The sequence below is a fragment of the Brassica rapa genome, chromosome A02 (assembly GCF_000309985.2).
Source record: "Brassica rapa cultivar Chiifu-401-42 chromosome A02, CAAS_Brap_v3.01, whole genome shotgun sequence".
NCBI classification, from domain to species: domain Eukaryota; kingdom Viridiplantae; phylum Streptophyta; class Magnoliopsida; order Brassicales; family Brassicaceae; genus Brassica; species Brassica rapa.
In genome coordinates this window covers 514,994-536,414 of record NC_024796.2, presented here as the reverse complement: position 1 = coordinate 536,414, position 21,421 = coordinate 514,994, and the positions used below count along the sequence as shown (strand labels likewise).

The 21,421-nt window shown below is 32.9% G+C and overlaps 4 protein-coding genes across 4 annotated transcripts; 1 reads left to right on the top strand and 3 right to left on the bottom strand.

Moving 5' to 3' along the window:
* Positions 1–804: 804 nt before the first annotated feature.
* On the bottom strand, positions 805–7,789 carry LOC103850506 (subtilisin-like protease SBT4.15). The gene is made up of 12 exons (XM_009127266.3): positions 7,676–7,789; positions 7,492–7,583; positions 7,313–7,410; positions 7,082–7,228; positions 6,873–6,978; positions 6,590–6,782; positions 6,206–6,514; positions 6,016–6,116; positions 5,695–5,940; positions 5,512–5,620; positions 5,235–5,439; positions 805–5,143 (listed from the first exon to the last, which is right to left on the bottom strand). The coding sequence occupies exons 1-12, from the start codon at positions 7,772–7,774 to the stop codon at positions 4,581–4,583; spliced, it is 2,268 nt and encodes a 755-aa protein (XP_009125514.1). The 5' UTR covers positions 7,775–7,789; the 3' UTR covers positions 805–4,580.
* A 227-nt stretch (positions 7,790–8,016) lies between these two features.
* On the bottom strand, positions 8,017–11,901 carry LOC103850505 (GDSL esterase/lipase At5g03610). The gene is made up of 5 exons (XM_009127265.3): positions 11,658–11,901; positions 11,353–11,562; positions 9,049–9,326; positions 8,498–8,804; positions 8,017–8,407 (listed from the first exon to the last, which is right to left on the bottom strand). The coding sequence occupies exons 1-5, from the start codon at positions 11,707–11,709 to the stop codon at positions 8,187–8,189; spliced, it is 1,068 nt and encodes a 355-aa protein (XP_009125513.1). The 5' UTR covers positions 11,710–11,901; the 3' UTR covers positions 8,017–8,186.
* Positions 11,902–12,819: 918 nt separating this feature from the next.
* LOC103850504 (GDSL esterase/lipase At5g03610) lies at positions 12,820–15,586 on the bottom strand. The gene is made up of 4 exons (XM_009127264.3): positions 15,346–15,586; positions 15,026–15,238; positions 13,975–14,249; positions 12,820–13,519 (listed from the first exon to the last, which is right to left on the bottom strand). Exons 1-4 carry the CDS (start codon positions 15,401–15,403, stop codon positions 13,016–13,018), a joined length of 1,050 nt encoding a protein of 349 aa, XP_009125512.1. The 5' UTR covers positions 15,404–15,586; the 3' UTR covers positions 12,820–13,015.
* Positions 15,587–16,394: 808 nt separating this feature from the next.
* On the top strand, positions 16,395–20,905 carry LOC103850503 (polyadenylate-binding protein, cytoplasmic and nuclear-like). Its single transcript, XM_009127263.2, has 3 exons — positions 16,395–17,351; positions 17,456–17,721; positions 17,804–20,905. Exons 1-3 carry the CDS (start codon positions 17,257–17,259, stop codon positions 17,878–17,880), a joined length of 438 nt encoding a protein of 145 aa, XP_009125511.1. The 5' UTR covers positions 16,395–17,256; the 3' UTR covers positions 17,881–20,905.
* The last annotated feature ends 516 nt before the right edge of the window (positions 20,906–21,421 follow it).

Below are 21,421 nucleotides of genomic sequence, written 5' to 3'. Positions count from 1 at the left end.
AGAATACAAATTTTGGAAAGGAAGAAAAGAAAGAAAATTGTATTGGCTTATAGTCGATGTTTGAAGAAGAAATTTCTAATGATATTCACATATTTATCCCAAAAAAAAAGTTGTATTGGCTTATAAGATGTTTGATAAGAGGGGTACATTGATGGATGTCGATAAGAATGTGGGGTCACATCCACCAGCCGGGTTTTTGATTATTTAGGCATTTTCTTAATTTCATTTCTGCCTGCCTTTTTATAACTCTTGTAAAAAACTAGAAGGAATCGAAAAAAAAGAGGTTCTAGTGCGAAGACCTATGTTGATGGAAGGTTTGAAACGACGGATGCATGCATTTGGGAACCCTGTAAGTTTATATTATATACACAAACTGGTATTCCAAGCTATATGATATACTCAGTGATGAGTACATGTATAATTTCGGGAATATTATTAAAATGTTATTCCAACAGATTTAGTCTATAAATAAATTTATCAATGTTAATTAGTGTGATTTTATTTTAATACAAGTATTTTTTTTTGATCAAATAATACAAGTATTTTCTAAATGGTGAAATTTGGAATGAAAATCTAGATTGTATATATATATATGGCATGATTACATGCCTGATACATTGTTAAAGACATAGAGAGCTAATAATTAATAATGAATGAATTTTTACAACTGAGTTCCCAATAACGAGTATTCAATTCAAATTTTGTTTTGATTTCAGTTTAGATACTTTTCTTATTTTTGTTCAAGATATCCATTTTGATATGCTGGTTCACTGTTTCAATCATGTGATCATTTTTTTTTGTCGACTATCTCTTTTTTATTTCTGGAATACTTATATGTGATTTTTTTTTTCTTTCAAATAAGTTTCTAATGTATATATGACAAAAGATTAAACAGGGTCTGTCATTAACATCCAATTCAAGAATTAGGTGGAGAAGCTCTATATGACAAGAAACCTGATTCCATAAGAAAGGGGCTTTGTGCTGATTCAAAAGAAACGTTGAAATAATATAAGGGTTGTCCAAAATATAGAAGAAAGAAATATATCTTTTTAAATTTTAATTTATAGCATGTATCATTTTTGTGAAAAGCATACCCCTCTTTCTCATTGTCTTTTTTGAAATATTTTCCTTTTATAGATCTTGTGAAGATTTGTCCATAGAATATACACTATATATAATCTTCTTTATAAAAGCATTACTCTTTGTCACTAGTACTTTTTTTATAATTCAAAAACTTTCATATTATACATTATTTGATGATTAATGATAAAAAAGGATTTTGATTGATGTCTGAATTTTACCATTTTGTTGTCACCAGATTTATAGCGGCATTAAATAAACGACAAAGAGATGAATTAAGGAAATTGCAAAAAGAAATATCCTATGCTATATATATTTAAAACTTTATGTGGTTTTATAAGGAAACAAAATCTACTTTTATATTTCAAATAATCTCCGGGGATAGTACAGTTTTACTACAATTTCATATTCTAATCGCTATGCTATCACTATTTGTCGTGTTGCTACGACACTACATCTTAGCATGTTTATTGGTAAAACCCACTTAGGAGACCTTAGTGATTTTTTAAGTATTAAAGTGAAGTGAAGGGTTTTGGTTAAGAGACCTTTAATTTTAATGGTTTATTGGTAGTGTCTTAACTTGGAGTCCCATTCCCTTCTTGGCCTTAGCATGTATCTTTTATTTGTGCAGCTTGAATAAGAATCTTACCTTAATTATGCAGAAAGCGTTGAGGCGTGAAGGGGTTGAGGCGTCAAAGGCGATGTGAAGGGGTTGAGGCGTCAAAGGCGATGTGAAGCGTCCACCTTCCTGAATTCGCCTGGCTTCAAGTCTCTCTGGATCATCTTCTCCGGCGACATGGGGATCACGCTCAAACACGAGCTCATCGTCGGAAGCTACAAAACCATCGACGGGAGAGGCACGAGCGTCGAGATCACCGGCCACTGGTGCCTGACGGAGAGAAAGAGAAACAGACGCGAGAAATGAGACGGAACACGGTCTCCACCTCTCCTCTGCCCAATTTACGCGTGACACGTGCCCCTAAGCGACCGTGTCTTAATGCTCTTAATTAAGGGACGTGTTTTCTCTTTTTCCCTTTTGGTTTAATTATTTTAATCACATTTAATCTAAGAGATGCTGTTAAGATACATCAATAAACATGCTCTTATTAGCTCTACAGTATATCCATTTTGGTTAAGCAGCTTTCATTAAGAAAAGATGAATACACTGTGATCAAAATTAGGTTTAATTGTTCTTTTTTCCTTTTTTTGGTGTAAGACAACCCAGGAACATCACTTTGCCTAAAGTCAAACCTCTCGACTTCTCGAGAAAAATGCTGTAGACTAACAAATGGTCAATTATTTCGTTGTAGAGACCGCATAACATACAAAACCAGCATTGTGTCTCCAATCACTCCGTCTCGAAAATAGTTTAGAAATCATTTTTTTTGCGCCGTTAAAAATTCGAACAGAAATATTTACAAAACGTAGTAATACATGGTTATTGATAACTTATGCCAAACCAATGAATAATTAATAATCCAGAACATTATGACTACATGTAATAATCATGCTTGAATGATTTACCTTCACCCCATTTACGGGGTAATCTCTAATATTAATATCCGCAATGGTTATTCTGCAATCAGCATCACTGTAATTAATATTATATGGTATAGTTACCAGTTTACAATCACATATCAACAGTTGAGAAGTGTATTTTTATGCGTATGCCACATATCAATATTCTATAATATATGCATTTTAACACTATTCTAAGATCGATTGTATTATTTTTTGTCTTCACATAGTCATGCTTGTAATTTGTCACAATTTCGCTACTGAATGTAAAATTAACCTTTGTGTAGTCTGTGAGTGGATAGTTAAGAACTTAAGATATTTAAAGTTTTCACGTTTTAATTAAGATTCAAAAGTGAATTTATGATTTTTGTAGATTGTGAATGCAGTTTTGTTAAGGTTGTAATATGCTCCAGCCTCCGGTAGAGTCATTAATCATGATTTCTAAGTTATAGGTTGGATTATATGTTTAAGGATACGTATATTAGATTTATCCACGTACGATAAAGTATCATACAGAACTAGTGTAGTGTCGGTAACTCAGCCAACCTGCATTTAGCCATCTAAAAGAACTGGTAATGTTCCAAGTTCGAAAACTTGCGTTTTTGAAAATAACTAATTAACTTGATTTAGTTCCTGCAGTGAAGATTATGGATCTTATTAAGACGAAACTTCTATACTTAAAAAGAAATCAAAGTCCTAACATCCACCGCAAATTTCAGTCGCTTACCAAAGTAAAGCTGTTATAATTACTAGATTAAGAAGATTATCATTGCAATACACTTTAATGAAATGACGCTTTTCTAGATGTCGATACTAATTTTTATTCAGAAAAAGGTTAACATTAACAGATGTGTCAAAGAAGAAAGAGGAAAATAATAGTGGAGATGTCTTTTTCAGAAAGATTATGTAGTATTCTAGTGTGTAAATATGAGAAGTGAGAACTATATATATAATTGATTAAAGGTACCCTTTTACTAATTAATTGAGTATATAAATTTTAGATAGGAAGAGTTAAAAAGACGTCTTCTCTCTTATTGACTGGAAGGCAAAAAAAAACTACGGATATTTAATTCCTGAACAATTACATTTGCATTATTTGTTTCTTAAGACGAATTAATGAAATTCTTTAAATTTCTTTAATCCTAATTTTTTTGTTATCGGTTAATCTAGTTAATAATACGGTTGGTTGAAGATCCACCTGCTTGACATTGATGATTCAAAATAAGTTGGAGTTTTGAATTTGACAATAATGGACCACACCAGTTACTTTGGATATCGATCTAAAGTTTTATATTATGTGAAATTGTCATGTGCAGTAATGGTAATATCATTGGATAAGCGTTTTGTTTTCTTGCAAGAAAAAACTTGTGTGTGTGTTTTTTTAATTAAAGAAGACTAGTTTGAGTCTATGTTACTTGGAGGGGTTTTGGGTATCAAGGAAGGAAAATAATATGAAACGTACTATAGACCAATTCATTTTCTTGGTTTTAAGTGTATTTTTATACTTATCGAGTACACTAGCTAACTATTGTGGACTTGCTTTGCATCTGTTTGAAACAATTTCGATGACGTGAGAAATTTTGAGAGCTTAATCGATCCTAAGAAGTTCTAAGAAGTGCTAATAACTGTCCATTAGCATTTCACAAAATTACTGGTTCAATGTAGGAAAATTAAAGCAAGACAAAATGTATAGAGACCATTTTGTTCAATCCCGTGAAGTTCTTATACGTAAACGCCGGTCCGATAGCGATTATTAGTAAACAATATTTGATATTTTGGTACTCAGTTTTATTTTAGAGGCCTAAATTATATATTTTGTGTATATAAGATTCACACGTCGTACTCGCACTAATTTTATTTCCTATTTGAAATTTCATTTGCTTAACAACATTAACTTTTCTTAAAACAAGATCGAAACACTAAAAACAAACAAACAAACAAAAACAATGATCTAAAATCCCCTTTCTCTATTTTTTATTCTTCTACATTTTGCCCGCTTGAAACAACAAGATTGGACTCCTCACAAGATGCCCTCTTGAATCATCCCATTCCACTGAAGCCGACAAAATACCTCTCATGGCCTCTTCCATAACTCCATCAATCACAACCTTAAAGTGCTTCTCCTCTCCAGGCTTAACGAAACTCATAACCCTAGGCTCCACTACAACTCTCACTCCCTTCGGTGCCCAAACCCTAGCCACGTAGGTCGACGGTCCGTATCCCACACTCCTCACCGTCCTATAAAAAGTCTCCGACACATTCGTTCCCTTGGAACCCACTTGCTTATGCATCGACGGATAATTTAACCCGTCAGAACCTAGCCCTTGCTTGTGATCCACGCATCTGTATTCCTTCTTAGTCTCGTTGCTACCACCAAGTAAAAGTCCAATGCTTGTGCTGTTATATCCTTCTTTACATAGAAAACTTAAGTAAGAGGTCTCGGTAATGTCGTAGACTAGACCCGGGTGTATCGCTCTTCTCGGGTTTATTTGACCCGACCCGTAACTTAGCTCTGCTTCGATGTCTTTAGTTCTCATTGGAGTAGCTGTAATGGAGTGTAAACATTTAAATTTTCTACTACTTTTTGAATTTTTGTTTTTTTTTTTGTTTTAGGGTTTGGTTGATGATTTATTTACCTGTTGTCATTAGGGCAGATTTGATTGCGGCTGGAGACCAATCAGGATGGAATGATTTGACATAAGCTGCTGCAGCTGCTGCGTGAGGACAAGCCATTGATGTTCCTGACATTATGGAGAATAGTGTGTCTTCTGCATGAACCGTTACCGTTGCTAGCTTCGAGTATGCAGCGAGAATGTTTAGTCCTGGCGCTGATATGTCAGGCTGTCGGAAAAAAACAAGCTCAAACTAAATCTTTTGTACGTAGACAGACAGATAGATTTAGATAAAAAAAACCTTGAGAATGTTAGGGCTGATTCTTTGAGGTCCTCTTGCTGAAAAAGAAGCAATCGAAGGAGCTACCATTTTGGTTGTTCGAGTCTTCAAGATAACGGCCTGAGGATTTCTGTTAAAGGTGATGCGTGAGGAACAAGCAACACATAAGTAAGAAGAGAGACAAAGAGATAGAGATTTATTTACTTGGTGGAGTTGATGTAGTCAGAGATCTTAGTTCCCACTTCGTATAATACATAAGAACCAGGAATGAGAGTTGAAGTAGCCATATCAGTTGGTTCAAGAAGTTGAACGATCACGCCAGCTCCTTTTAAGGATTTAATAATATGGTCTTGACCTTCACTGCTTCCTCCTGCTTCTTCACGCCCTACTTCACAGTAAACTACCTTCCCCATCACTTTATCTTCCCCCATTGTCCCAGGTTCACAAGCACTGCATTAAATTCACACCCCTCTTACAAAAAAGAATCTGAAACAATTGAGAAAGATCTCTATTTCTGAGAATTACCTTGGTTCTCCATAGTCTCCTGCAGTTACGTTAGACGCAAGGAAACCGCTCGTTAAAGGATACATCTTCTTCTTCGGATTGAATCCGTTTACAGAAATCCCCTGCAAAAAAAAAGATCTTGAACTCTTAGTTTACGTGTCATACAAGCAAGAGAGATGGTTCTTGCAGTTCTTGAAATAAACATACTTACCGTTGCTGTGTCTCCATTGCCGAGTTTGACAACAGTTTCAAACTTACGGTCAACCGAGTTAGCCGCGACGGTCATCACCCACGGCGCTAGGTTTGAAACCGTATAGAGACCAGGACCATTGTTACCTGCGGAACAAGTTGTCAGAATCCCTCTTTTCATCGCGTGAAACGATCCAATAGCAATAGGGTCTTCGAAAAAGGGAAGCGAGGCTCCTCCGATGGAGATCGATATCATATCGACTCCATCAGAGATCGCCTCGTCGAAGGCCGCCAACATGTCCATGTCCGAACATCCTTCCTCCCAGCAAACCTAAACAGAGTTTTAAACTGTGTCAGAGATTGCTTGTGTACCAAGAAAACATAGTAAGCAAAAAAAAAAAAAAACCTTATAAGTGGCTATACGAGCAGAGGGAACACCGCCTCGTGCTGTTCCGTTTGCAATACCGAATAGGTTAGCGTTAGAGACGGCAACACCAGCGATTGTGGAAGTTATGTGTGTTCCATGACCATCGTAATCTGCAGCCGTATCGTTATAATTCGGTCGTTTCAGGTGATAGTACCTTGCCCCTATCACTTTGCTGTTTTGTATTAACATTAATCCAAAACAAAAATTAAGTAAAATAACATTAAAACTAGTAAGAAAACAAAGGAAACAGAGCATTTTGTACTTATTGCAACGAGTCAAGTTGTTTCCAGTTACACATTTTCCTTTCCATTTAGCTGGTGGAGGACCAAAGCCTTTGTCATCAAAGCTTGGTGAATCAATATAGATTCCTATGACAAAAAAAAAGGTGTTATAAATCATGTTTTAACTATATTTTGCAGATTATAAATTTAAGTTTATTGGTGTTCCAAAAAAAAATCTAAGTTTATTTACCTGTATCAAGAACTCCCACAATGATGTTACTTTCGATCGCTTCACTTCTTCTGTATTTAGACTCAACAAATCCAAGAAAATCCCATGATCTTGTCGTGTGAAGCTGCCTTTGAGTGTTCTTAAACACCGATATAACTCCTTCTTCACCTGCACAGAAACAAATCAAAAAGTAATCAGCTAACCACATGGAGGTAAGCTTGAAATTTTTCAATAACATTTTGTGTTACGTACGTGATAGCATCTCTACTTCATTAGGAAGAAGTCTTGCCACAAATCCATCAATGTTCTTCCCATAACTATACATTCTAACTTCTCTTGCTTTGCTCTCACTGCAACAACCCAACAAAACTATAAAAAAATTTTGATAAATCAATAGAGAATAAATGAGTAAAAAAAACTGTGACTCTCACTCTCCGATCACTTTTGATAGAAGATTATGATGGTTTTCGGAGGCTTCAACATTATACTTCTCAGCTGCATCTCCCATGTACACAATGTAAGGCTATAAAGAAAGAGAGAAACAGAACGAGAATGATTGAGTTATTCAGCCATCTGCCAAACATAAAAAATCACTCTTCACATTTAAATAATTACCTCTCTCTTGTCGAATTCATCTTGCGTTTCTGCTTTAAACCCGGTGTTAACAAGATAAAAACAGAGAATAAACAACCATAAACTCATATTCTGAATCATTTTAATGATATCTGAGATAAGTAAAACTGAGATGTGTTTTGGTTTGAGAAGAAAATCTACACTCTAATGTTCATAAAACAAAGATGACACTACTTAATAGCCCACTTATCCTTTTTAAACTGTCTTTGTTGGCTAAGTCTTAGTATAAGACTGAGTTTTTTGGCTTGTTATTAGGATCTTGTTCAACCCTAATTTCCGGTTTATTAGTTTCTTACTTTATTTCTTTTCCCCCTTACATATAGGATGCTAAATAATAATAAAAATGAACAAGTTTAGGGGGGTTTTATTAGTCACACAACCTTTTAACATTGAACACAGACACACAAATGAATGAAGAAAGACTATCAAAACATAGAAAGAACAAACATTGAGCTTTAAAAGAGGAACCCTAAAAATATGTGTTTCTTGCTCCTCACGCTTTAATAAAAGACGCGGTAAGACTTTCACGTAAAACAGAGTAAACCGATCTCCATCCTTCTTCTGTAGGGTGACTTCCATCCCAAAAGAAAGCAGCTTTAGGGTTATCACATATCACATACTTCTTCTCTCCCTTCTCATCCACACTTCCACAGAAATACTCACTGCTCACGCCTACGCAGCACGGCTTCAACGGGCTCTGAAACGTTGTACTCCCTACATTTCCCATGAAACAGATCAATCAGCCTAAGAAATTAAAAAAAAAAAAAAAAAAAATTCTTCAAGTATCAAAAATATTTTTGTTACCTGGGTTAGCTCCTTTGTTCTTGAAGACGGTCAAGAAAGCGTTGTAGAGATCAATGGTGATGAAAGTGGACTGCTTGGTTTCGTTATTGAGCTTTGCCACGGCTTGTTGCAATAAGCTGTTGTGAAGTTTCACTAAAGCGTTTTGTGACTCGTTGCAACGCTGGAACGAGGAGGCAACGGTGATTCCTGGGAGGCAACCGAGAGGCTGAAGCAACGGTACTGCTATTTTCTTCACTCCCAAGGCATGGATCCGCCTCAAGTTCACTTCTGTCTGGTCCACCACTTGTTTTATGAATGCCGGAAACTCCTGTGAAATGCAATGAAGGTAAGAAATGAATAAACTCAGTTATCATTACACATTAATTACGCTGGAACAAATATCATATCAGATTGATATTTAGAGGCCATAAATTTTTATATTAATCTTAATTAAAAATCGATAATTTAGAGAGTATGCTAACTATATATAAGAGCTGTTTTTTTCAGTTGTGTCGGCACTGACAAAGATTAATAATTATAAGAAAAATAGAAATGAGTTGTGTTTTTCTTACAGAGTTAGGGCGGTTTCGGGCGATGAAAGTGGAGTAGTCGTTGCCGGCGACGCTGACTAGAGCAACGGAGGAAGTAAAGTCGGAGGAGGAGTAGATGTCTCCGGGGGTGAGAATGTTCTGGAAGAAATCAATCTGAGTGGTCATGTTGGGCAATGGAACTTGAGTGTTGAAGACTCCTGTCCCTCCGTACGCAAAATTCATTCCGTATTGTAACCGTTTCTTTCCCGCGTAATCTTTCCAGAAGTATGGGATTGGTGATTTTATCCCAACGAATTTTGCTAAAAAATTCAAATAAAAATAAAAATTATTCAGTGAATTTTAGAAAGAATTAGTGCTTGAATATCTCGAGTATGAACTGAAAAAAATCATGATAATATGCATGCTTCAAAAAGTTTAATTTATAACTTATGTTAATGATGACTATGTTGACATCTTCTCTTCAGTTTATATTTCATTGCAATTCCCAAACTCGAAATTTGCAATTTTAGACACTTCAAAACTTGTTTTTAACATAAACCATATTTTTAGTATATAAACATTTTTATATCACCTAGGAGGAATCATAGGGAATTCATCAGTCCTAAGAAATCTATATAGAAAGACTATTGATACAGACTTTTTAATTTTTAGACTGTGACAGCGCATATTTTGGTGTTTAGCTTTATAGTCTTTTTAATATAATAATCATAAAGGGTAAAAGGAAAGGAAGCATGACGTGTATCTTGCTTTGTTGATGCTAAGCACTAGTACTAGTAGCTACGATGTGATTATTAAACAGAAATATTCCATAGAAAATGTTAACCTTAAGAAAAAGATATATAAAGCAAAGATAACAGATAAGCACCGTATACTATGAGTGGAAAAGAAATAACTAAAGTGATAAATTATCAAGAAATAACTAAAGTGATAAATTATTTTTGATATATATTATGTGCTAGCTCCATATACCATACATGCTAATGTGACCATTGTAGCTCATTAAGACTAGGCAGCCACACACACAAAATTTGTAAGGCAAAGAATAAACAAATTGCATAAAATATTTTATCAGTTTTGTTGATAAAAAAGTATTTTATCAGTTTTGGAGGTCATAAATACAAATTTTATCCTTTTATATGTTGTCACCATTCGCAAAGTATTTTCTGGCTATATATGAGTCCTATATGATATATTGAAGTTTCACTCGTCAGGAACAGAACATTGGTCACATACACTAACAGGCATGCAGTACAGTACAATTTTGACGCAACACTGACACTCGCCAATAAATAATTGTCTAATTTCAGTTACCAACCCATCTATAATATTTGGAGAAGAAATTATAAATTAAAATTCCGTTAGATGTATCATCACTAACACAAGAAAAAGAAGTTGATATGATGTATAATTTACTTTTTTTTTTTTTTTTTTTTTGGTAAAATATGTATAATTTACTTTATCAACACAGAACACATATGTAGTAGGAATATATGATTCTGAATATGAAAAATCCCAAAATAAAATAGTACAATAACCAAATATGTTTCTTATATATATATTTTTGTTAGCAGGAAAATGTTCATAGGTTATAACAAGGGAGCCGTTCAAATAAAAAAAAAAGGTTATAGCAAGGGAAATGAAAATATATTTTTTCAGATTATTGAGCCTAATTTCCCTTAAATAAAATAGTTATAAAGATAAATAAAAGAAAAGAAAGTGAAAATCACTTTTTTTTGTTAAAGTGTAAATATCATTTCAGAAAATGAACGTTTAGGTTTTACAAGATGTGATTAACAAAATATAAAACCTATAGACTTGGATCCATGGCAAAAAAAGGTAAAAAACATGGAAACAAAAACAATCGATAACAAAGTGAAAATCACTTTAAAAAAGCAAAGTACAAGAAGAAGATGGCAAAAAGCTAAGTGAGTGGCGCACTGGATTTGACACTAGACCATTCTTCCATCATTGTCTTTTGGACCTTATTTAATACGCGTCATCATTTAAACACACAGATATTTACACATTATAATTACTCCTCTGGTGTTCAGTGTTTTCGTTAGTTTAAAATGGGGGTAAAACATTGATTAGGTAAAGTACCTAACATTAATCAATCACGTAACCAATTTCCACATAATCTGATACAGAATCGGGTATTAGTTGTACCATATTGGATATTAACTTTAAAAACTAAAGCCAGTTACGTGATTCAGGAGACTTGGTTTGGTCAGTAAAATCGATTAGGAATTTAATTTAGAAAAAAAATAGATAATACAAACAAAATATTGCTAGTTTATTGTCTAAGATTGCAAAGAGACGAGTTACCTAGAAAATCGGTGGAGACGCGGCCATCGGAAAAACGCCCGGCGGGTTTACCGGGGAAAGTGATACCGTAAGGGAATTTCCAAGAACTAGAGAGAGACTTCTTAATGTTCCCTGTATCAGCATACGAATCTCCGAACACAAATAGCTTCGTTGGTCTGAATCCGTACATGCGTTGATTTTTATCTGAGCCCTCAACTCCATTTATTTCTCCTGCATAGTAAAAAAACAAATCAAAATTAAAATTGGGCGCATATGGGTTTCAAATAATTTGTTATGTTGAGAGCTATCAGATGAATGAAAATTACCAAGGAGGAGAAATACAGAGAGGCAGAAGAAAACTTTGATCAAAGAATCCATTTTCAAGATTCTCAGAGCAAAGGGTTCTCTTTTAGTGACAAGAGAAAGGAAAGGAGAGGAGAGAGAGAAGATGGGGTTTAAAAGGAGACAAGTTTGAGGATTGAAATTGGATTGTGTTCTAACTAATGTCTTTGTGCCTTATATATAGGTAAAGGCAGCCTTCAAGTCAATCTGGTCAACTTTTGTATCTTTGTTCTTTGTGTTTATTCGTTTTTTTGTTTCGCACCATTTGAGTTTCTTTTGTACAGTATTTGTTAATGTCTAATTGTGATTACTATGCGATTGGTATTAGAGATATTATGGCTTTTTCTTGAAAATACTAATCAGTCATCTAACTATTTCAACATGATCTAATACTTAGTTACAAAAGCATAATCCTAATAATCGGGTACATTATACCATACTTATCAAATATTAACTTCTAATTCTAAAACCAAGTCATTTACGTAATTCCAGGCGGAGACTTTACTTGGTTGGTCAAGATAGATGATTAGGAATTTCATTTGCCAAAATTGACAAGCGTTATTATTATTATTCTTTAATTACACTGTTTTCTGAAAGTGAGGGGATGTTAGTAGGGTATAAGAACATTTTAAAATATATCTTTTTCTCTAATCTCAACGATATTATTTTAACAGTATCGAGGTTTTAGAGGGATAGAGGCATAGAGTTGTATATTTAATATAAGTGTTGATTTTGTATTTTCCATTTCTCTTGGTCGTCGACGTTCATATTTGAAGTCTTTGCTTATCCCATTTACTTTACCAAAATATTAATGTGTGTATTTCTTTGAACTTTATTATTAATGTATTTATTTGAGGAAATAATCCTTATTTACAATTCTCGTAATCTATTTTCTCATCACGCGGTACAATTCGAATTCGTAGGTGGCCCGGAATTATTATTAATCAACTTTTTTTACGTTCACACGGCCTAAAACGTGGCTGCGTACAGAAACAACGACTTTTCAATTCACGCAATGGCATATTGACACATCCCCTTTGATTATTTAACTAGTTACATTTGCCCTTTATATTATTCTCCCAAACGAACGTGATTATTAAATTCTTGTATGCTTTGTACCAGTGGGTTTTATTTTTACAGGTTGTATAGTTTAATAAAAATAATCACAACTACATTAGATGTAGTACTTACCAAATATTTTTGAAAGTTACTTAATACAACCAAGTAAAACACTATTATTAAGAAATAACAAAAGTGCATCTTTGATAAACTAATTAGAGGTTTATGCCTTGGTCTTGGTTTTAGCAAATTCATTTCGGTTCTCTGATCCCAACGTGTGGTTTTAGAGTTTAAGCAAAGACGCTGATAGTGCTTTGCCTAAAACTGAGTAAATAAATTTCCAGCCTTGTTGAGTAGGGTGAAGTCCATCCCAGAAGAAAGCAGACTCAGGATCATCACATAATGTATACTTATTCGCACCCTTCTCATCCACATTGCCACAACTGCCTTCGCAACATGGTTTCAACGGGGTTTCAAACCTCTCACTCCCTGGACTCTCTCCTTTGTTCTTTAAAATGGCCATGAAGGCGTTATAGAAATCAATGATGGCAAAAGTGGATTGCCTGGTCTCGTTGTTGAGCTTGGCCACTACTTGCTCCAACAAGCTGTTATGGTAATTTACCAACGCGTTAAAAGTGTCGTTGCAACCCTGGGGTGAGGTGTAGAGGGGGAGACATCCGAGTGGCGGCAGCGATGGTATTGCTATCTTTTCCAGTCCCAATGCGTGGAGTCGCCTCAAATTTAGCTCGGTTTGATCCACCACTTGCTTGATGAATATTGGGAGGGCCTGCATGTTGTAATAAGAAGTGGAAAAATAGGAACTCAACCCACCAAATTGGTTGTACTTAAAAGTCTTGTTTTGTTTAGGTTGTTGTTTCTTTAAATTTATATATGTAAAAGTTCTATGATAATTCATACTGCAGTCTGCAACCCTCACTAAGCAATTATTGTTCAGTTATAAAAATTATCTGTCAGCACAACTATATATATAGCAAAATCTGAAATTTAAAAAGCCATAAATATTTGAAGTTAATTATAATTTTTTTTTGATAATTTGAGATCATGCGACTTATGTATAGTAAGTCTTTAAAATTTGTGAATTAAAACAGATGTGTCCAACGAGAGGTAATTAAACCGCCCATTTGAATCCAGGTAAAACGAGATTTCAACGATCTATCTGATATTTTGATTATGTTATAAATAATCTTTTTCTCTTTTGTGTAGAGAGGAGTGGTTTCTTACAGCGATGGAGCGGTTTAGGGCGAGGTAATTGGAGTAGTCGTTGCCAGCAACGCTGACGAGAGCGAGGGAAGAAGAAAGGTCAGACTGCTGAGAGTAGATATCGCCGAGGAGCTGCTCGAATAGATTGATCTGAATGGTCATGTTGGGACTCGTACTCTTAGTGTTGAACACTCCAGTTCCTCCGTACGCAAAATTCATTCCGTACCGTAGCTGTTCTTTTCCCACATAATATTTCCAGAGGTAAGCAAATGGTGTTTTAATCCCCAACAATCTGGCTGCACTCATCCACCAACATAGTTTGTATGTTTATTTACAGGTGTTTCAATACAATAATTAAATATTTATGAGCAGACTAGTTAACATATTAATGAATTAAGAAAAGTGATTTCAAACCGATTAGTAAATAAAAATTATGGCATGTATGTATATATTCTAAACAATTACGTATGTTTTTTCAAAGTTCATATGATATATATACCTAAAATTTAGATGCTTATTGACGTAATATATCTCTTTGAAATATGATGACTATACTTGTATTATTTTATATCGAAACTTTGCTTGGCTATTGACATAATAATCGGCTAGTTTAGGTCAGTCTGAATACGTTTCAAATTATTGGTTATCAAAAAAAAAAGAATACGTTTTAAATTATATTATAGATAAACCAAAATTGTTGTGGTCCTATTAATTTGCATAGTTTTCACTTTTCATGTTGCACTATCAAAATTATACGAGCCAGGCGCCACAAACCACTAAACTACATCCCAGTCATCAAAATTTCTAACACTGCACCAATAATATATATTTAATCAGTTCCTAGTAAAGTAATACGAAGTCAAACTATAACGCACGTACTTTGACAATTCACATGTGTGTTCCCTTTCACATTGTCACCGTAAGAGGAATGTAACAGAAAAAAAAACACATGTGAAATTATGAAGCTAACGTTTTAGCGTTAGGGTCGAAAATGCAAAAGCCTACAGGTTTGATAGTTGTTACCCTGTTGACAAAAGAAAGTAAAAAGAAGAAAGAAAAAGATAGGTGGTACCTAAAAAATCGGTGGAGACTCGGCCGTCAGAGAAACGGCCAGAGGGTTTACCGGGGAAAGTAGTGCCGTAAGGGACTCTCCATGATACAGCGTGAGCTTTCTTTATGTTTCCGGTACCAGCGTAAGAATCACCGAACACAAACAACTTCTTTGGACCGGACAAGTGATGATGATGATGGTTTGATGAAGAACTCTCGACTCCATTGATTTCTCCTGCCAAATAGATCCATAAACAACAAATCGTAACATCTAAAATCAGTCAATAATTATAAAATTTTGAGATTCCTTTGTACTAAGTATTATAAGATGTTGTAAATTACCAAAGATGTGAGAAGAGATCAGTAATATTGAGAAGAATAGTTTTATCAAGGAATCCATTTCAAGAATTTTTTTAACCCTTTTAAATTTTTCTTTTGGGAAGTACAAACGAAATGGAGAGAAAGAGAGAGTTCATGTGGAAGAGATGGGCTAAAGGAGTGAAACTTGGAGAACTAAAATTGATGTGTGTTATACCTTCTTATTAATAAACCCGGAGTATGGGAAACAATTAGTTTTACAATGTTTATATATAAGTAACTAACATTTAAAATTGAATTTATTTCAATAAAATCCTAATGTATACTCCTAAAATAATACATATCAAAATATCTATAGGTAGTTCCATGCCCTGTAGGCCTGTACCCTCTATTAACACAACGACCACTAAACTTGAAGAACAAGACAATAGATTCCACAAAATATCTATAATCGGACAAATAAATCCTCCATCGTCGTTGTATGGCGCTTGTACAGCAAACAAATAAAAGAAGTTTTGATTTTATGCATATATAATACTTGTAATAAGGCATTGTCCCGTATGGAGTATTTGTCAATTTCAACAAATAACAGTAAACACATGTCTACCAAACAAGAAAATACCAACGAAATGTGTTTGTTTTGTTGGTCTTGTCAAATATCAATAGGTCATGGCTTAATCACTGCCAAACAATATAAGAAATCTATTATCTACAGGTAGTTATTTTAGAATAAAAAAGTTGTCACGTAAAACCCGTGGGTCGGTGGTGAGTACTGAACTCCTTTCTCTCCGTTACCAATATCGAATACAGTACATTGACATTTGACACTAATAACAAACATCACGAACTCGAAAACCTTTGACTAAGTCTAAATCGTCACACAAAACAAAGTTTAGCGCAATAATGCATTATGCATAAGTCTACTTTTTCAAAAAAAAAAATAATGCATAAGTCTACTATCTGAGCCTACTTCATGCGTCGGCAACTAACGGCGCCATCTGATGTTGATGGGAAAATTTTCCAAAGAACTCATTTCCACCGGGCTACATACATATATACAAGGTACAAGTTGACAACACATAACCATGTCCATAAGCATCCATGCGAAAACACATACACGTGAACCGTTTAGCAAAAAGAAAACATGAATAAATTGTGAGTGAATTAAATATTTGACCAATGTGATAAATTTGATCAAAAAATAGTTTTCCTTTTTTTTGTGCAACAAAATAAAAAATAGTTTTCCTTAAAATTTTAATATTCCTTATATTTTTTGGTCAGTTATTATTGTTTTTAACCAAAAAGAGGATGCAAGAGAACATCAATGTTTAACAAAAAGGCCAATCCTACAATAGATGCTGGTAGAGGCCACGACACTTTAACCAATCTAGTTGAATGAGAAAAGCCTACAGAGCCCATTTATAGAAAAGTAGAAAGGCCCACAAAGCTCTCATGGAATGCAATTTTCAACTTTTAGCAACTTTAATTTCTGAAGGATACTAATGAGGAAAAAGTTGTTTCAAATTTAGTGAAGCCTTAAATGAAAACAAATTTGTTAATATAATATCTGTATAAATAAAATTTTTGGATTAAATAGAGAGAAAACGTATTAATTTTAGCACCATAGTTGGAAAAGAATCTCTATCCACCTCTGACCTCTTAACTGTAAGAACACATGCAAGTCTTATAGGATGGAATTAGAAAGCATATTAATTAAAATCTGGACCTACTACTAACTAAAAAAGATTAAATAGGATTTCTAATTCGGCAAAAGCATCAAATGAGAAAAAATACATTAACATACATGAAAATGTATACAAGACAGTAGTCTCCATCTTCGCTTTTTCCGTCTTTGATTTGATGCTCTTCTTGAGAGAGGTGTGATAATAAAAACAGAGTACAACAAATATAATCAGTACAAATTGTTGGCGGAAAATGACGTCATCGCTGCTTTTATTGATGCTCGTAACGGCGGTGTTTGTATTGACAACTATGCTTAATGATCTTCCGACTTGTCCCCTCCGCCACAGGTTTGTACGGACTGTAATCACTCCTTTTAGGTAGTTCATACATTTAAGCCTATATGAATTCACCACATATATACTTGAGACACATTAAATTTATTACTATGAAGGTATGGAACAGAGCTAAAGATGAGCAACGATGATTGTAACGAATCTTCTTCTTGTCCAAGCCAGTTCAAGAGTTTGTATATAGGAAATCTTGATCCACGAGTCTATGAGGGAATATTGATTCAGATGTTATCGGGTTTCGGAAAGATTACAAGATCGATTCTAGCAAAGGATTACAGAGGAGAGTCGCGAGGATTTGCTTTCGTTGAGTTTGAAAGCACGCATAGCGCTGAACAAGCTGTTGAACATATGAACGGAAGGTTAATAGGTAACCATTCAAGGCTAAATTTGATTATTATTACGTCTTACGGTTTTAATGTAGTATATTTTTGTAATTATTTGACGAATAGGTCAGAAGATTATATACGTCGAGAGGACACCAAAGGTCGACGAAGGTCAAGACAAGACATATAATAATCTTACATAGGTTATTTGCATAATTTATATGTTATATAGGATAGGTTGATTTGTTCTTATAATTACAAAAATGCATTAGCATAAAGGAAAAATTTCCAGTAAAAACCCTTGAAAATAATAAACTTAGTATGTTATATATCATTGTAATTTTCAATCAGGAAAAAAATTAGTATAAATCAGTTGAGAAAGCGTCGTATATTTTTTTTCCAAGAATTTGGCAAGAGCTCACATCAAGAAATGGTACACTACCTTGGCTCGGCATTGTCTTCTGGTTGGCTCAGCTTTGTATTATCTGGAGAGAAATGTACAGAATCATATATATATATAAAGCTCGACCGAGAAGTACTCATCAGCTCCTGTTCTGGTCACTCTCACTTCTTGTTGTCTGGTCTGATCTAAAAGCTGGGGGGTTCGGTCACATGCTTCAGCTCATGGTGATCAGTTGGTTTAGTAAGTGATCAAATCTAAACACAGATGTAATCAAACAGAAGAAAAGGAAAATGAAGGATTATTATATTATTTATTTTTATAATTAACTGCTAACTTAAAACGAAATACAAAAATCAAAAAAAGATATCATTATTCTAATTTGCCCTAGTAACTCCTATGTTTATGCTATTTTGTCCCTCTTCATAAATTATTTATTATTTATTTTCTTTTAATTACAGAAATATGGCTAAGTACTAAAATAGCCTTAATGAATTATCTAAACTACAACTCAACCTAACTTAAACCCTCTAAACTAGTCCAAAGGTTTCCTTCTCCCCTTCCTCCACACACACGTGTTTCTCCCTCTATTTCTTCAACCCATTAATGAATATCAATGGTAGCCTGCGATTTTGAATAAGCCTGGTGAGCTCAATGTCATTTAATGTTCTGTTTCGCGATTCTAAACCATATCAATGGTGAGAATAAAGAAAAAGTTATGTTTGTTTCCGCCAATTTTAAGTTCAAATTGATGAATATGGATAAATTTATATTTTTGATGTGTAAACAACAACTATAACCCATAAATATGGAGATTCTTCAAAGAAATTCCATGGCGGCCGTGAAAAATAATTTGCTGAATCAGGAAAACCCTAATAGGAAGATGAAATAATTACGAAACTGCCATTCCACTCATTAAAAAAATAAATAAAAAAGAACAAATCCGGAGCCGTAAAGTTAAGAAACCAGGAGCATACAACCAGACCGCAAGTTACTATTACGTATCATCACATCAACTAAATTTTGAATATAAATGTCTTTTTAAAAATAAAATAAATCCTAACCAAATAAATTAACGAAGCTGAGTATTGATCTCGGGACTGTCTAGTTAACAATCAAGCAATATAACACCAAACTACGAGTTATCATTGTGTATATTTTTTTCATAAGTTCATTTTGTATATAATTTTGTATTATAAAATAAAATCTTATGTTATTCCCAGTAAAATAAAATTGTTTTCGTTGGTCGTATGATACGGGTCGGTTTTTTCGGGTATCTGGTTTTCCGGTTTAGAAATTAGCGATGTTCGGCATTATAAAATTTTAGATCGGGTTCGATTCGGGTTCGGTCCTGATGGGTTCAATTTTGATGTAAAGAAACCTGAAAATAACCGAATAACAAATATATCTGAAATAAGTTCGGATAATAGTATTTAAAGTAACCATATTACCCGATTTGGTTCGGGTATTTTGTATTCAAAGTACCCAAATGTACTAAAAATAATCAAAAGTACTCATTAGATACGGTCTTGTTTGAATATTTCTACCAAACTATCATATTTTATCGGTTTCGGATAGGTTCTTCGGTTCTGGATATTTTACCCAGCCCTAGTCGTATCAAATCAGATCAGGGATCTCTTTCTAAAAATTATAGACCCAACTCAAACGTACGTGTAATGACTAGAAAATTTTGGAACAAAGCAAAAATTGTTTTTGTTGGTCGTAGCTCGGAAATCTATTTCTTCAAAAATTTGTATATAACATATATTTACAAAATTATTAAATCATACATTTAAAACATGCATACCATCAAATAATATTATATTTACAACTTAGTGAAGTAAGAATAAAAATAAAACACTAAGTGCAAGAAATTTTTTGAACTACTAGTTTTGCTAGGTATTACTAAGCTAAATAAAAAAAATTCAAACATGTCTAAAACGTGTATAACATATTTATCACATGTTATTAAAATATAATTAAAAACGTACTCATTTAAAATGTCTTTATGCCATATATTTAAAAAGCACTAGTATTATATTTACACTCAGTAGTACTCAAGGTAGTAGTAATATTATCTTGTTCATAGTAATACTTTTGTCAATTTCAACATTTATAAGTAATACCACGTGAAAAATAAAATATTGCTAGTAGAACCAATGCATTTAGATAGTTTTAGATTGTATATAACATTTTTGTAGAAACAAAATTTGGAAAATATGTAATTTGTGTGATTTACCTTATTATAACATCACTATGGAGACATTAGATATGGAAGTATAAGGAAGTTTTTTGTGGAAGTGATAATTTTTCTAACGACTTAAGAAATATTAAAGATTTCATGACTAATTTGATACCTTAACACATATGAGGACATATAATTCAAAATATGTAAGTTATATCAGCTGAAAATATATAATAACCCAAAAATATAAAGTTATTAGAAATACGTATAATACATAGTAGTCCAAGGTAATACAAAGTAGTTCTAGTAGTGCTAGTAGTCCACGCACACATTTATATAAATAAAAATATAATATCAAATCTTCAAATTTATATAAAATAATATATATCTTTCTGCTTCAAGAAGAATGTAATTTTGATATTTTTCACAAAGATTAAAAATGTTTTGAATGCATTCTTGCTCTTAATAAATATATCTATTTAATCAAAAGATTTTAAGATGGATAAACTATTTATAAAATCAAAGTATTTTGTAAATAATATTAAAATTAAAATAGCTATAACTGAATTGGAATCTTAAATCATACTCCTTACATAACAAGAAAAAATGTCAAACTTACTTTTTATAAAACAGAGAATATTATTTATTATTTATATAGGTTGTTAATTTAGTTACAAATATAAACAGTAAAAATATGAAATATATTATTTTTCAATTTGAAGGCTATATAAAATATATAAAAGCTTAAATTAAAGAAATTTGGAATTAATTTTTGATTAAAATATTATTGAAATATATTTTTTATTAAATTATAGTTTTGAAACATTTTTAAGTAAAAAAAAATTATATATTTTTTTATTAAATTTAATTTTAAAATTAGTTGTTTATAAAAATATTTTTTAATATTTTTCTAAAATTTTTGTATTTTTGAAATATTATTAAATATTTTTTTTTTTTAAATTAATATTTGATTTAAATATGAAATATCTTATTTTAAATTTGATTGCTTTTATACAAGAGAAATAAAATTTTAGTTAAAGAAAATTAATTTATATAAATATTACCAAATTTATTTTTGAAAAATAATTGTGAATTAAAATATTATTTTAATAATTTATTTTGTTATTTTATTGTTTATGAAAATATTATTTGAAGATAA

What these genes read in the sequence shown, in the direction of transcription:
- LOC103850506 (XM_009127266.3), bottom strand. Translation starts at nt 7,774, where the DNA reads ATGATTCAGAATATGAGTTTATGGTTGTTTATTCTCTGTTTTTATCTT. An exon ending in TGAAGTAGAGATGCTATCAC is followed by an intron (nt 7,229 to 7,312) that starts GTACGTAACACA and finishes GTTTCTGTGCAG; the next exon opens with GTGAAGAAGGAGTTATATCG. An exon ending in CTCGTATAGCCACTTATAAG is followed by an intron (nt 6,515 to 6,589) that starts GTTTTTTTTTTT and finishes AACTCTGTTTAG; the next exon opens with GTTTGCTGGGAGGAAGGATG.
- LOC103850505 (XM_009127265.3), bottom strand. Translation starts at nt 11,709, where the DNA reads ATGGATTCTTTGATCAAAGTTTTCTTCTGCCTCTCTGTATTTCTCCTC. An exon ending in CTCTGTATTTCTCCTCCTTG is followed by an intron (nt 11,563 to 11,657) that starts GTAATTTTCATT and finishes TTTACTATGCAG; the next exon opens with GAGAAATAAATGGAGTTGAG. An exon ending in GAACAAAGGAGCTAACCCAG is followed by an intron (nt 8,408 to 8,497) that starts GTAACAAAAATA and finishes TGGGAAATGTAG; the next exon opens with GGAGTACAACGTTTCAGAGC.
- LOC103850504 (XM_009127264.3), bottom strand. Translation starts at nt 15,403, where the DNA reads ATGGATTCCTTGATAAAACTATTCTTCTCAATATTACTGATCTCTTCT. An exon ending in GATCTCTTCTCACATCTTTG is followed by an intron (nt 15,239 to 15,345) that starts GTAATTTACAAC and finishes TCTATTTGGCAG; the next exon opens with GAGAAATCAATGGAGTCGAG. An exon ending in CCCTAAACCGCTCCATCGCT is followed by an intron (nt 13,520 to 13,974) that starts GTAAGAAACCAC and finishes TACAACATGCAG; the next exon opens with GCCCTCCCAATATTCATCAA.
- LOC103850503 (XM_009127263.2), top strand. Translation starts at nt 17,257, where the DNA reads ATGACGTCATCGCTGCTTTTATTGATGCTCGTAACGGCGGTGTTTGTA. An exon ending in ACTTGTCCCCTCCGCCACAG is followed by an intron (nt 17,352 to 17,455) that starts GTTTGTACGGAC and finishes ATTACTATGAAG; the next exon opens with GTATGGAACAGAGCTAAAGA. An exon ending in TATGAACGGAAGGTTAATAG is followed by an intron (nt 17,722 to 17,803) that starts GTAACCATTCAA and finishes TTTGACGAATAG; the next exon opens with GTCAGAAGATTATATACGTC.